The 16,327-nt window shown below is 33.8% G+C and overlaps 3 protein-coding genes across 3 annotated transcripts in view; 2 read left to right on the forward strand and 1 right to left on the reverse strand.

Annotated features, from left to right (window-relative positions):
* Positions 1–3,153, forward strand: part of Hr51 (photoreceptor-specific nuclear hormone receptor 51) — an 81,066-nt gene extending 77,913 nt beyond the window's left edge. Inside the window, exons 11-12 of the mRNA XM_073991429.1 lie at positions 2,737–2,901; positions 2,971–3,153. Of these exons, the coding sequence (XP_073847530.1) occupies positions 2,737–2,901; positions 2,971–3,153 (348 nt within the window). The remainder of the gene's footprint in view (positions 1–2,736; positions 2,902–2,970) is intronic.
* A 3,893-nt stretch (positions 3,154–7,046) lies between these two features.
* On the reverse strand, positions 7,047–7,504 carry LOC141406230 (ATP synthase subunit beta, mitochondrial-like). Its single transcript, XM_073991430.1, has one exon. The coding sequence runs from the start codon at positions 7,502–7,504 to the stop codon at positions 7,157–7,159; it is 348 nt and encodes a 115-aa protein (XP_073847531.1). The 3' UTR covers positions 7,047–7,156.
* Positions 7,505–8,743: 1,239 nt separating this feature from the next.
* unc-5 overlaps positions 8,744–16,327 on the forward strand; it is a 181,167-nt gene continuing 173,583 nt past the window's right edge. Inside the window, exon 1 of the mRNA XM_073991365.1 lies at positions 8,744–10,314. The gene's annotated coding sequence lies outside the window, so the exon portion shown is untranslated. The remainder of the gene's footprint in view (positions 10,315–16,327) is intronic.

Raw genomic sequence — 16,327 nt, forward strand, 5'->3', positions numbered from 1 at the left:
TTGTCCTCCTTAGGCCCTGCTAAAAATCTTTTAAAAATCCACGCTTATTGTCTTCCTTAGGTCCATCTAAAAATCTTTTAAAAATCCACGCTTATTGTCCTCCTTAGGCCCTGCTAAAAATCTTTTAAAAATCCCCGCTTATTGTCTTCCTTAGGTCCATCTAAAAATCTTTTAAAAATCCCCGCTTATTGTCCTCCTTAGGCCCAGCTAAAAATCTTTTAAAAATCCACGCTTATTGTCTTCCTTAGGTCCATCTAAAAATCTTTAAAAAATCCACGCTTATTATCCTCCTTAGTTCCACCTTAAAATCCACGCTTATTGTCCTCCTTAGGTCCACCTAAAAATCTTTAAAAAATCCACGCTTATTGTCCTTCATAGGTCCACCTAAAAATCTTTAAAAAATCCACGCTTATTGTCCTTCTTAGGTCCACCTAAAATCTTTAAAAAATCCACGCTTATTGTCCTCCTTAGGTCCACCTAAAAATCTTTAAAAAATCCACGCTTATTGTCCTTCATAGGTCCACCTAAAAATCTTTAAAAAATCCACGCTTATTGTCCTCCTTAGGTCCACCTAAAAATCTTTAAAAAATCCACGCTTATTGTCCTTCTTAGGTCCACCTAAAATCTTTAAAAAATCCACGCTTATTGTCCTTCATAGGTCCACCTAAAAATCTTTAAAAAATCCACGCTTATTGTCCTCCTTAGGTCCACCTAAAAATCTTAAAAAAATCCACGCTTATTGTCCTCCTTAGGTCCACCTAAAAATCTTTAAAAAATCCACGCTTATTGTCCTCCTTAGGTCCACCTAAAAATCTTTAAAAAATCCACGCTTATTGTCCTTCTTAGGTCCACCTAAAAATCTTTAAAAAATCCACGCTTATTGTCCTTCTTAGGTCCACCTAAAAATCTTTAAAAAATCCACGCTTATTGTCCTTCTTAGGTCCACCTAAAAATCTTTAAAAAATCCACGCTTATTGTCCTTCTTAGGTCCACCTAAAAATCTTTAAAAAATCCACGCTTATTGTCCTTCTTAGGTCCACCTAAAAATCTTTAAAAAATCCACGCTTATTGTCCTTCTTAGGTCCACCTAAAAATCTTTAAAAAATCCACGCTTATTGTCCTTCTTAGGTCCACCTAAAAATCTTTAAAAAATCCACGCTTATTGTCCTTCTTAGGTCCACCTAAAAATCTTTAAAAAATCCACGCTTATTGTCCTTCTTAGGTCCACCTAAAAATCTTTAAAAAATCCACGCTTATTGTCCTTCTTAGGTCCACGTAAAAATCTTTAAAAAATCCACGCTTATTGTCCTTCTTAGGTCCACCTAAAAATCTTTAAAAAATCCACGCTTATTGTCCTTCTTAGGTCCACCTAAAAATCTTTAAAAAATCCACGCTTAATGTCCTTCTTAGGTCCACCTAAAAATCTTTAAAAAATCCACGCTTATTGTCCTTCTTAGGTCCACCTAAAAATCTTTAAAAAATCCACGCTTATTGTCCTTCTTAGGTCCACCTAAAAATCTTTAAAAAATCCACGCTTATTGTCCTTCTTAGGTCAACCTAAAAATCTTTAAAAAATCCACGCTTATTGTCCTTCTTAGGTCCACCTAAAAATCTTTAAAAAATCCACGCTTATTGTCCTTCTTAGGTCCACCTAAAAATCTTTAAAAAATCCACGCTTATTGTCCTTCTTAGGTCCACCTAAAAATCTTTAAAAAATCCACGCTTATTGTCCTTCTTAGGTCCACCTAAAAATCTTTAAAAAATCCACGCTTATTGTCCTTCTTAGGTCCATGCTTATTGTCCTTCTTAGGTCCACCTAAAAATCTTTAAAAAATCCACGCTTATTGTCCTTCTTAGGTCCACCTAAAAATCTTTAAAAAATCCACGCTTAATGTCCTTCTTAGGTCCACCTAAAAATCTTTAAAAAATCCACGCTTATTGTCCTTCTTAGGTCCACCTAAAAATCTTTAAAAAATCCACGCTTATTGTCCTTCTTAGGTCCACCTAAAAATCTTTAAAAAATCCACGCTTATTGTCCTTCTTAGGTCCACCTAAAAATCTTTAAAAAATCCACGCTTATTGTCCTTCTTAGGTCCACCTAAAAATCTTTAAAAAATCCACGCTTATTGTCCTTCTTAGGTCCACCTAAAAATCTTTAAAAAATCCACGCTTATTGTCCACCTTAAGTCCACCTAAAAATCTTTAAAAACTCCATAGGCCCTCCTAAAAAATCCACGCCTACAGTTCTCCTTAGGTCCTCGAAAAAATATTTAAAATCCAATGTTATAATAGTCCTCGTTACATCCTATGGTGTTCAATTAACAGCTCATACAACGATGTAGCCAAGTCAATGACGTATCAGCTCCGTTATTTGCTGTGTTCAGTTGGTATACATTTTTGTATCATTTTGTTGGTTAGCAGTGACATAAACCTAGGCTGTGTTTAGTAAACGATAAAACCATTTAAATAATTCGTAAGTACACTACGTGTAAAAACGGCTCGTGTCAAAAATCTTATTTATTTGAACGTTATTGTGAATGACAATTTAGCCAAGACATCCTTCAATATGACCCATTCTATAGATGTTTAATTGGAATGAATTTAAAATATAAAGGTTCTAATCTTCGATGTTGATTTTAAAAAAAATATTTAACCAATTTTCGCACCACAAAAATCCATCCGTTAATCCTTTGAGAACCAACTAAATAAATTATTTTTCCATTCCTATTTTTTCAGATTGCATCCGATGTTCGAACCCTCTATGAGATTTTCTGCAAATTCAAAGCTGTCATTGTTGACCCCGCTGAATTTGCATGCCTTAAGGCCATTGTGCTATTTCGTCCCGAGACACGAGGTCTAAAGGAGCCAGCACAAATTGAAAATTTACAAGATCAAGCTCATGTAAGTAAAAAATTATTTTTTTATTATTATTAAATAAAATAACTAAAACTTATATTTCCTACATTTTAGGTTATGTTGGCCCAACACACCAAATCTCAATTTACCGCCCAAGTAGCACGCTTTGGCCGTTTACTTTTAATGCTGCCCCTGCTGAGGGCTATCAATTCACATAAAATTGAACTGATCTATTTTCAGCGAACTATTGGCAATACGCCAATGGAAAAAGTTCTATGCGATATGTATAAAAATTAAATTAGAATTGTCAAATTCAGAAAAAAAACCAAAGATCTCTATAAGTGTATTAAAACATGAAATAATGTATTGCAATTTTATAGTTATTAACTGTTAACAATTTAATGTAATTTTATTCTATAAAAAAAACTTAATTATTATTAAGTAAATACATATATAAATAAAATAATAAAAAGTAAAAAGCGCTATGTGGTATTCAGATTTTATATTTATTATTACCTACGTGGTGTTTACATTTCATCATTTTTTTTGTTATTGTGAATTAACTGTATGAAAAAATAAACAAACATTTTGACAGATTAAAGAATTTTCCGTCAAATCAGAGTTGTATTTGTGCTCTTTACGTGACCTGTTTAATAGATCTTGAAATCGTGTTTCAGCACACATTCAGCCGCGTAAAGTTGCCGCATTTCTACGCGGCTGAATGTGTGCTGAAACACGATTTTCGTATGTTTTGACTTTTGACTTAAAGCCAGAAGAACATGCCACTTAATGAATTAAGGCCGAAATCCTCTTATGTGACGAGGCCTTAAATTGTGCCATCCGCCTTGATACAGCGAGCATCAAAATAATGTTTCAACCTCTCAACATTTTTATACCCTCAGCCTTTAGGCTATGAAGGGTATATACACTTTCATATGGGCAAAATGTGCCTCATCGAAATAATGGTTTTAGACCCCAAGTATGTTTGGACGAAATGTGTTTCAGACAATTTGGTGTCGATTGAGCAATGTCCGTCCGTCTGTCTGTCTGGCTGGCTGGAGCGCACGATAAATCTCGAAGGGATGAACCGATTCGGTTCAAATTTTGGCTTCCGTAATATTTTGTCCAAACTTAGTTTAGGTTCGAAGATGAGCTATATCGGTCCACTCCTTCCGGTACCTCCCCCACAAAAGTTCGAAAATGTTCGGAAAATTTGTACGCACGATAACTCTTGAAGGGTGTAACCGATTTGGTCCATACTTTGCCCATCGTGGAGCGTGTACCAGACTTAGATCAGGTTTTCATATGGACTCAATCGGTCCACTCCGTCGGGTACCTCCCACACAAAATTTTGGAAAAGTTCAGTTTAGGAACATCTCTCGAATCGCTTTGATTTTTGCTTTAGCAACTTGTATTCACTGCCCTCCATACGACGGTATAAGTTTCATCAGGGGCAAGTCCATACTTCCTGAGAAAATAGCCTGAAAGTTGCAAAAAACCCCTATGACACCGTGTGAGGAGGTTGGAGGGCAAAATAACTCTCGAACAGGTCTGCCGATTCGGTCCAAAGTTTGGCCTTAGTAATATTTTGTCCAAACATAGTTTAAGTTCGAAGATAAGCCATATCGGTCCACTCCTTCAGATACGTCCCCACAAAAGCTCAAAAATTTTCGGAAAAATTGTGCGTACGATAACTCTTGAAGAGAGTGGTCCATACTTTACACATCCTAATATATCTACCAGATATAGATCAGGTTCAAATATGGACTATATTTGTCCACTCCATCCGGTACCTCCCACTCAAAATTTCGGATACATGTTCACCTTAAGACCTGCTTTCGAATCACTTTGATTTTTGTTGAAGCAACTTGCATTGCTGCCTCAATTGCGATGGTAAAAGTTGTTTCAGGGGCAAGTTCATACTTCTTGAGCAAACATCCCTGAAGTTGTAAAAAACTCCTATGGTACCATATGTAGTGGCTGGAGATCCATTCTTTTTAGTATCTCCTCCGCAAAACTTTTGATATTAAATCCTAATCAAAATTTTTATCTGTTCAATCGCCCAAAATTTTTAAAACTCCCTAAATACATGCGTTTTTTGGAAAAAAATTGTTTCAATATACACAGGCTGAGGGTATATCTCTGTCGGCAAAGCCGACTGATACTTTTTTACTTGTTTTGATTGCATTATTACACCGACATAGATATATTATACGTTTAACATATACACAAATGTTACTTTTTTAAGTATTTTGTGTTGAATTAAAATCCAGAAAATATTATATATATAGATTACCAAAATAACCCAAAATTTGACGCGCCAAAATAAAGTTTACGCTTTTGCAACCGCAAGAATGTTTTGTTTCTTTAAAAAAAGGAAGGGGTATTTTGGCTTTTGAATTTCTTTTTATTACATTCGAGCTTCCAAAGAATAAATAAACGAGTGTTTTGGTGTAATCCGTTGATATTTCCCACTATTGGGCCAGTGGTACCGCTTCCGTGTAATTTTTGCAAAAAATATGCCTTTATTTAAGTTTTCGTCGAATTTTTTTCGGCAAGTACTCCAAGGATTTGTAGTCTAGAGACTTAAATTGAGTGATCCGATTTACATAGGAGTCATATATAGCAACATGTTATTCATAAATATGGGCGAATGCGTCAGATCTCTGCCCATATGTTACGTAAACCTTTGGTATTAGCCCCATTCCTCTAGACTAGGGTAATAATGCAATAAACAAATTTTTGAGAAGTGGAAACTTTATTTTGACGCTCACTGTACATTTTAGTTCATTGTGGATCTCAATCCCGTCGAAGACGACCAATATTTTACGGTCGCGTTTGCTTAACCTTTTTTATTACATTTTCCAAATTCTCATCAATATTGGAGTCAATGCCAGGTTCCACACGTTTTATGGTCCACCATGGCTGGGTTAACCTACTTTATTATAACTTATTTGAGATATTTTCAGTGGAATTGACAGTGGATCTGTGGATTTATTTAACCCACATGAAGGCACTGGTGGATTTATTTAACCCACGCCACAAAAATGGTTGAAAAAATTGACGTAAAACTTATATATTTTCGCAAATTTTTGTGGGTTGTTTTAGCAATGTCTGTCATTCCATGCTTTCAAATGGTCTGCTCCTTTACTTTTAAAAATGGTAGGGTGGCAAATGTTGTGAACTGCTCTAATATGAATTGTATGGTATCTGAAGTAAGGGAACGCTTTTAGAGTAAAACGTGGTAAAACTTGAAGATTCTTGTTTTTTTCGTTTTGTTTTAGCGTACATTTTTCTATTTCCGAAGATATTAAACATGTTTAATCATCACTTTAAGTTAAATAACATTTCATTTTTTCTCTTACGAAATCGTATGGCAGCAATCCTTCAGGGTTTTATGTAGAGTAACACTATGCAACACTGAAAATGCAAACAACTTCTAGTATACATTTTTTGAAAGTACATACATATTTAGACTGCAAAAACCCTAGTAGGGTTTTGTCCTGTCAGATCGGATTTTATGGCCTCATCTAAACCGGGCTAAATCTACACTTTTTGCATTTATCAGGCCTTTATCTTAGAAACGAATAGGAATTTGGCCTTTCTGTCTTTAGCAATATTGCTTAATTCATGTTGTTTCAGCAGTATTTTGCATCGTTTCTTTTATAACAAGTTTACAACAGTTTATTCTCGCATTTCGGATTTCACAACATTATTGACATATTCATTAAATCGTCGTTCAAAAATATACTGAAAACAGCGTGATAGAGGTATTTTACAACAATGACATGTTCTGAAGAGGTGTGTATTACATTCCGGCAAATATATTTCCAAAAGAAAACATTAAGAAATATTTAACGGTTTTGGAGATATAGTGCGAAATGTATACAAATAATGGAAATTTTCAATATTCCATAAAATTTGAGGCAATAAATGTGGGTTTTCGACTTCATTATGTCTCCAAATATTTTTTTCCTGCCCTCATCAATAAATTTGCTTTAGAGGTCGGAAGAAGTTTCGAATTGGTTTCAGAGATATAGCTCCGAATTGCTTCAAAAAGTTAATATTTAATCATGTTTAGATTGGACCATAAAATCCAAGCTGGATCTTGTCATTTGGGTCTGTACTTTCAAAAAATCCTCAGTTCGAATTGTTTGCACAAGATCACCTTAAAAATGTTGCACAGTGTAATTCAATTATTGAATTCCTTTAGTGGTTTTGATTACTGTTGTTGGTTGTTTTGTTCTAGAACTAATGTTGGTTTTATAGGTTATGTTGAAGTTGAAGATGGTGATGATGCTTAAGCGGCTTCCTTGGCGAGACGCTCGGCCTTTTCGACGACTTCTTCAATGGGACCAACCATGTAGAAAACAACTGCGGGAAGGTGATCGTATTCACCAGCCAAGATTTGGCTGAAGCCCTTGATGGTTTCTCCGAGGGGAACCAATTTACCAGCATGACCGGTGAAAACTTCAGCGACTTGGAAAGGTTGAGACAAGAAACGTTGGATCTTACGGGCACGGGCTACAGTCAATTTATCTTCTTCAGACAATTCATCCATACCCAAGATAGCAATGATATCTTGAAGTGACTTGTAATCTTGCAAGATCTTTTGGACACCACGAGCAACGTTGTAGTGCGGATCCATAATCCACAGCTGGGTAGATACCCAACGTAAAGGAACAGAGCTAAAGCTTCATTTGGTCCATGCATTTCCACGTAATTGGTCTAAAACACAAGCAATTCAGAAAAAAACACTTTTATGTAATTTTCAACTTTGGATTAAAAATTTAAATATGCGATAAAAATTTACATGTAACCCTGCGTTTATACATGACAGGACAGTTGAGTTCATGTATTGATTGTCAAAAACCCAAAACTTGCCTGTGTGACGTAGTCGTCCAGACAACTGCAAAAACAGTTGTAATATTATGGATAAAAATCATCGATTTCTTTTCGTTTTCCGTTTACATATTTTGTTTCTGTACATATTCTTTTGTTTTCAAAACATTTCAATTGTTATCTCACTTATTTTTACAAAAATGCCAAAAATTTGTCTTCCCTTCTGTCTGTGAAAAATGATGGACAGCTGGAAGACAGCCGACAAATGTATGTACATATGTGTTAGTAAATCAGAGTTGTATTTGAAGACAAACTGTCTGGTGTAAACGCCTAGTTAGGAAATAGTAAGAGTATTTTCTCAATCAAAACCAAGGGATTGGCATGGAAGACTACACCTATATTACCCTTCAGAGTTTTCGGGAAGGTCTCAAAAATATAATTTTCATACAAAAATTTAAGTTTTTTTCAAACAAAAAAATCTCGGCGTTAAGTGGGTTAGTTTCCGAACTTAAAAGCATTTTAATTTATCCGAATCCGGCATATTTTAATACAACACGACATCTAGGTTGTCAATTCTATATAAATTACCTATTTGCCCTTCTTTATAAAGAGTTATTAAACGAGTTATTAAACATATGTAACGTAACATTTTTTATTTTTATACAAACACCCCATTGTGCCGACTCTGTGTATGCCATGGTGTATACCATGGTACAAATACAAAGGTAGCCGCATCGGCAATTGTTGGTAACATAAGGTGTCAAAATTTGACAACAATTCAATGCAGTTGACACATTATGTTACCATCAGCTGGCATGATAATGCTACCTGTATTATTGTACCATGGTGTATACCACAGAACAGAGTTGCATTTTACTTCCTTAAACAAATTATCTCATCCCATTTATCTAAACTCAAATCAATGCCATCTAGTGGTGCCCCCTTGAACTGCAACTTTTGTTTTGTTGGGAGCGGGAGAGCGCCAAAAGAGAATTGTGATAAGTATCTGTATCTGTGCAAAAGCAAAAAGGACCGCAACTTGGTTAAGTGTTATTTTAGACGTCAAAGAAAAAGTTTGTTTTGGTGTCGTCGCCGTCGAATGATGGAATTTTTGGAATAAATTTCATAAAAAATTCATCAAAAATATGAAAATCAGTTAGAAAATCAAAATGTGAATTCCTTGGCGCGATAGAAAGTAAAGAAAATTGTTGCAAAATTCTGTGAAAAACAAGTGCAAAAAAAGGCAAAAGAAGTGGCAAGTGTGTGTGGAAGTGCGGTCGAAAATCAGGAAGGCAAATAAGGAAGCAACAAAAAAATTGTAGCCCTGCTTTGTCGTGGGGTGGGGGAAATGGATATTAAGCAAAATAAGTAGCGAATGGTTTATAAAAATACACCGGAATGTGGGGTAGACGATGAGATGCTGATGATGTGCGGGTACATTGGCGTGTTGAATCCCAACCAACAACAACAACAACAAAAGTAACATAAATTTACAAGATACTTTTTCGTGTTGTTGTTGATGGTGATGTGAAAGAAGAACAGAGAAAGTAGAAGAAGAAGCAAAACAGCATCAACAAAAGAGGAAATTCCACACGACAATGTTATTGTACGTGTCCGAGGAGGAACTGATGCTGCTGGTGTTTTAATTCGCAAGTCCAAAACAAAACAATAATAACAAGAAAACAAAACAAACAAAAAGTGCAATACCAACAAGAATTTTGGGGGAACCCAATGACAATTATAGGGGAAATTTGGAAATTTTGTTAAAGAATTGCAGACTTGTTTAAACTCTGCATTTCGTTTCCGCCAGCCAATCGATCGGCGGTCGTGTGGCTTTCGCTGTATATCACCGTCAAATGTGTATCAAAATCGTGCTGTCAGTTTTCGGGAAATTAAGAAAATCTTTTAATTGCCTGCCATAAATAAAATTTATAAAGCATCGTCGCGGAATCACAACAAAACATAAAATACGGCAATAACAACAAAAAAGTCTATAGAAGAATAGGTGGTCCCTATAAACTATAATTTTCGGATTTATGAAATCGTGAAAAATTGCATCAAAATACCACTATATCATTTGAGAACAACAACAACAATAAGTTTTACTACAAAGTGATAAAATTCTAAAATTACCGCAACCACAAAAAAGCAACCGAATCGATTCATTTTATTTCTGCGAAATCAACACACAAAAATAATCCAAATAAAAAATTTGTATCTGCATGGATTCATTGTTCAGAGTGTTATTGTTGTGTTCTAGCAATGTGTTTTGTTGTTGTTGTTGCTGTAGTTCTTCATCTGAAAATCTGTAACTGTGTATCTCCATATCCAACGTAATCACCATCATCATTATTATTCACATCAACAACGGTTTAACTTCATTATTATCTCCATCATTATCATCAAACAATTGCAAGTGGCGCGCGTAATCTCCAACAACACTCAACATGTAATAATGAGAGTGAAATAATAGTAACAAAGAGAGTGAGTCCAATAAATAACAAGAAAGCAACAAAGAGAGTAATGAACAGAAATGTCCACCTGCTGGCCTTGGTCTTTCTGCTTTTCCCTTACATGTGGTGATTTGTTTCAACTCCCAAAGGACTAATATTACAGGTAAGTAGAGATTTTATAACGATGTCCTTGTGTCATTAGTTGTTGTAAAGAAAATGTCAATGGGTTAATGTCCCATAGAACAGCCACTGGTATTATCAAGGTAGAGCAAGTGGTCTTCTCTATGAGAATATCATGTCCTTCTTATAGAAGAGCAAGTGGTCTTCTCTTAGAAGGTCACTTGATCTTCTCATAGAAGAGCATTTGGTCTTCTCGTAGAATAACAATTGGTCTTCTTATAAAATACCTAGTGGGTTTCTCAAATATTGTCAAGGGGTACACATTTTGGAGAAATGAGTAAAATTTGAATCTTCCACATCCGTCCAGTTAATAGAATGAACAAGTGGTATTTTTATAAAGTACCAAATGGTCTTTTCATAGACGACCAAGTAGTTTTCTCACTGAGGACCAAGTGAGAATAGAGCAAATGGTCACACTATAGAATCTATAGTATAGACGAGCATATGGTCTTCTCATAGAAGAACAAGAGGGTCGTCTCATAGAAAATCAAAAGATCTTCTCATAGAAGTGGTTTTCCCACAGAAGACCCAGTAGTCTTCTCATAGAAGAGAGCAAATGGTTTTCTTATATAGGAGCGCTGGTATGCTCATAGAAGAGCAAGTGGTCTGTCTACTCATAGAAAATCATTTGGTTTTCTCATGAAGGACATTTTGTCTTCTTATAAAAACGAAAATTGTCCTCTCAAAGAAGAGCAAGTGGGTTTTTAGTGGAAGATCAAGTAGTTTTCTCGTAGAGAAAAGGTCTTCTCTATTAGAAGAGCAAGTGGTCTTCTCACAGAAAAGCAAGTGGTCTTCTCATAGAAGAGCAAGTGGTCTTTTAAGAGAAAACCAATTGGCCTTATGATCTCGTGGATTTTTTAAAAATATTTTTTAAGTCCTCATGGATTTTAAAAAATCTTATAAGAAGACGTGGGTTTTTTTAAAACTATTTTTTAAGATCTCGTGTTTTTTTTTTAATATTTTATATATATATATTTTTTAAAAATAATTTTAAGACCTCGTGGATTTTTTAAGAATACTTTTTAAGACCTCGTGGATTTTTAAAAATATTTTTACAACTTCGTGAATTTTTTTAAAAATATGTTTAAAACTTCGTGAATTTTTTAAAAATTTCTTTAAAACTTTGTTAATTTTTTAAAAATAGGTTTAAGGACCTCGTGGATTTTCAAAAATATTTTAAAAGACCTCGTGGATTAAAAAAATGTTTAAAGACCTCGTGGATTTTTTAAAAATATTTTATAAAACCAGGTGGATATTTTAAAAATATTTTTAAGACCTCGGGAATTTTTTAAAAATATTTTTAAGACCTCGCGAATTTTTTAAAAATAAATTTTAAGACATCGGGCATTTTTTAAAAAATATTCTTTAAGACCCGTGGATTTTTTTAAAATATTTTTTAAGACCTCGTGGATTTTTTTAAAATTTTTTTTTAGACCCCTTGGATTTTTTTTAAATTTTTTTTAGACCCCGTGGATTTTTTAAAAACATTTTTCAAGATTTTTGATTTTTTTAAAAAACAATTTTAAGTCCTCGTGGGTTTTTAAAAATATTTCCTAAGACCTCGTAGATTTTTTAAAAATATGTTTTACGACCTCGGGGATTTTTTAAAAATATTTTTTACGACCTCGGGGATTATTTCAAAAAAAAATTTTCAAGGCCTCGTGGATTTTTTAAAAATACGATTTAGACCCCGTGCATTTTTTAAAAATATATATCGTGGACTTTTTAAAAACATTTTTTAAGACCACGCGGATTGTTTAAAAATATTTTTAAGACCTCGGGGATTTTTTAAAAATATTTTTAAGACCTCATGGATTTTTTAAAAATATTTGTTAAGACCAGTGGATTTTCTAAAAACATTTTCAAGGACCTCGTGGATTTAAAAAAAAAATTTAGACACCGTGGATTTTTTAAAAATATATTTTAAAGACCTCGTGGATTTTTTAAAATTTTTTTAGACACCGTGGGTTTTTATTCCCTCCACCATAGTATGGAGGGTATATTAAGTTTGTCATTCCGTTTGTAACACATCGAACTAATCATTTGCGACCCTATAAGGTATATACATATATTCTTGATCAGGATAAAATTCTAAGACGATCTAGCCATGTCCGTCTGTTGTAATCACTCTAGCGTCCGCAATAATTGAGATAGAGTGCTGAAATTTTGCACCCGAGGGTCTTTTTTCCATAGGCAGGTCAAGTTCGAAGATGGGCTATATCGGTTCACTCTTTGGTACAGCCCCTATGTAACGGTACCTCCGGATTTGAGGTATTTTGACGTTCTTCGCCACATTTGCAGACCGAATTAGCTATAATTTGGCACTTAGGGTTCCTAGTGATCAACAAACTTATATCCCAAAGGATATGGGCATAGGTCCATGTTTTGGTATAGTCCCCATATAACGGCATCTCCCGATTTTCGGTATTTTGAGAATTTTAGCCACAATTTTTAACCGAACTAGCTGTAATTTGCCATATGAGGTTCTCAGTCGTCATGAAATATCTCCACCAAACATCGTCAACATAGGTCCATGTTTTGGTATAGCCCCCATATATCGGAACCTCCCGATTTTCGATATTTTGAGAATTTTAGCTAAAATTTTTAACCGAACTAGCTGTAATTTGCCATTTGAGGTTCTCAGTGGTCATGAAATATCTCCACCAAACATCGTCAACATAGGTCCATGTTTTGGTATAGCCCCCATATAACGGTACCTCTCGATTTTCGGTATTTTGAGAATTTTATCTACAGTTTTTTACCGAAATAGCTATAATTTGACATTTAAAGTTCTCAGTGGTCATAAAACATCTCCAACGAAACATCGTTAATATAGGTCCATGTTTTGGTATATCCCCTCCCCCTCGATTTTCGGTAATTTTCAGTGGTCACGAAATTTCTTCACTAAAATTCGTCAACATGGGTCCATTTTTGAGGTTCTACATTGTTTTGATGAAACTACCCTCAATTTGACTCTTGAAGTTCACTGCAGCTATAAAACTTTTCCGCTTAAAAATTTAAAGATAAGTCGACTCTTTGATATAGCCCCGTAGGTGGTACCTTTCACCTAGCTGAACACATGTTTTTAGATTAGATTAGATAACACTGTGGAACAAAATGGAGGTGAAAGTCTGGGGCACGGAAAATTCCTCTTGGGGAAGAAAGGCCTTGGTGAGTATATTCGAGTCGAACTTCCGCGTTATGGCGTGATGAAATTTTTGTTAGAGAACCTGTGGGCCATCAGGTATTAGCGTTGTATCTTTGTTCACTGTTGCTTAAGTGCTCTACAAAAACAACAAACAAAGATATAATGCTAATTCATGAAGGCTTACAGGGTCTCTTGCAAAAACTTCATCACGCCATAACGCGGAAGTTCGACTCACGGCGCACACCAAGGGCTTTCATCTTCAAAAGAAATTATCTCTGCCCCAACATTTGTGTTCACAGTGGAATTTAAGCAATAGTGGGAGGCAGTAGGAGTCTTTCCATTGTCGAAAAGTTGTTCCACCTAAAATTGTGAAAGGACCCTAATTATTCCATTTTAATTAAGACTATTTTATGGTGGAGGGTATAAAAAGTTCGGCCCGGCCGAACTTAACGACCTTTTACTTGTTTAAAATTTTTTTAGACACCGTGGATTTTTTAAAATTTTTTTAGACACCGTGGATTTTTTAAAAATATTTTTTAAGACCTCGTGAATTTAAAAAAAAAATTAATTCGTGGGGTTTTAAAAATAATATACAAAATGGATTTCTTATAGAAGGCCACTTGGTCATCTAATAGAAGAGCTTTTGGTGGTGCTCTCATAGAAGAGCATAAAAATAATTTGTGAGACCTCGTGGATTTTTTAAAAATATTTTACCCGACCTCGTGGATTTTTTAAAAATATTTTATCAGGCCTCGTGGATTTTTTAAAAATATTTTACCCGACCTTGTGGATTTTTTAAAAATATTTTACCCGACCTCGTGCATTTTTTAAAAATATTTTATCAGGCCTCGTGGATTTTTTTTTAATTTTTTAAGACTCCGTGGATTTTTTTTTAATTTTTTAAGACCCCGTGGATTTTTTTTAATTTTTTAAGACCCCGTGGATTTTTTAAATATATTTTTTAAGACCCCGTGGATTTTTTAAATATATTTTCTAAGAACTCCTTGAATTTTTAAAAAAATTGTTTAAAAATATTTTCTGAGAACTCTTGGATTTCTTAAAATAATTTATAAGATACCGTAGATCCACGAGGTACGATGAAATATAGTTACATCGTACCTCGTGGATTTTTTAAAAAACATTTTTTACGACCATGTGGATTTTTTAAAAATATTTTTTAAGTCCTCGGGGATTGTTTAAAAATATTTTTAAGACCTCGGGAATTGTTTAAAAATAAGTATAAGGACCTTGGGCATTTTTTAAAAAATATTTTTTAAGACCCGTGGATTTCTTTAAAATATTTTTTCAGACCTCGTGGATTTTTTTTTAATTTTTTAGACCCCATGGATTTTTAAAGACTTTTTTAAGACCTCCTTGATTAAAAAAAAAACATTTTTTAAACCTCCTTGATTTTTTTTAAAACAATATTAAGTCCTCGTGGGTTTTTAAAAATATTTTCTAAGACCTCGTGGATTTTTTAAAAATATATTTTAGACCCCGTGCATTTTTTAAAAATATATATCGTGGACTGTTTAAAAACATTTTTAAGACCACTTGGATTTTTTAAAAATATTTTTTTAAGACCTCGCGGATTTAAAAAAAGAAATTAAATTTTTATTCGTGGGTTTTTAAAAATATTATATATAGTATTATCAAGGAAGAGCAAGTGGTCTTCTCTAAGAGGAGCAAATGGATTTCTTATAGAAGAGCATGTTTTCTTCTCTTAGGAGGTCACTTGGTCTTCTCTTAGAAGAGCTTTTGGTGGTGCTCTCATAGAAGAGCATAAAAATAATTTCTGAGACCTCGTGGATTTCTAAAATATTTTTAAGACCTCGTGGTTTTTAATTATATTTTCACGAGTATTTCTAAAAATATTTTCCTAGTCCTCGTGGATTTTCAGAAATATTTAATGAGACATCGTGGATTTTTAAAAATATTTTTAAGACCTCGGGGATTTTTTAAAAATATTTTTTAATGACCTCGTGGATTTTTTTAAGACCTCGTGGATTTTTTAACATTTTTTAAACCCCGTGGATTCTTTAACATTTTTTTAGACCCCGTGGAATTTTTAAATATATTTTTTTAAGACTTCGTGGATTTTTAAACATATTTTCTGAGATCTCATGTATTTCTAAAATTATTTTCCTAGTCCTGGTGGTTTTTATGAGACATCATGGATATTTAAAAATGAGTTTATAGTCCTCGCGAATTTTTAAACATATTTCATGAGTTATCGTGAAGTTTTAAAAATTTCGCGGATTTAAAAAAAATGTAGAGCCTCTGGAATAAAAACATATAAAGCCTTGTGGATTCAAAAAAAATGTAGGCCTCGTGGATTTTTAAAAATTTGTTTAAGACCTCGGGGATTTTCTAAAAATTGTTTAATGCGTCGTGGATTTTTTAAATAAAAACTTGTCTCGTATATTTTTTAAAACTATTTTTAAGCCTTCGTGGATTTTTTAAAAATATTTCTTTAAGACCTTCTGGGTTGGCCCCGGGGATTATTTACAAATATTTTTTAAGACCTCGGGGATTTTTTAAAAATATTTATTAAGAGCTCGTGGATTTTTTAAAAATGTTTTTAAAGACCTCGTGGAGTTTTTAAAAATACTTTTCAGTCCCCGAGGATTTTTTAAAAATATTTTTGAAGACCTCGTGGTTTTTTAAAAATATTTTCTGGGACCTCGTGGATGGTTTTTAATTATATTTTCTGAGACCACGAGTATATCTAAAAATATTTTCCTAGTCCTCGTGGATTCTTAAACATATTTTAGGAGATATCGTGGATTTTTAAAAATATTTTTAAGATCTTGGGGAACTTTCAAAAAAAAAAAAAATAAATAAATAA

The sequence above is a fragment of the Musca autumnalis genome, unplaced genomic scaffold (genome assembly GCF_047663935.1).
Source record: "Musca autumnalis isolate F117 unplaced genomic scaffold, ASM4766393v1 scaffold_5, whole genome shotgun sequence".
NCBI classification, from domain to species: domain Eukaryota; kingdom Metazoa; phylum Arthropoda; class Insecta; order Diptera; family Muscidae; genus Musca; species Musca autumnalis.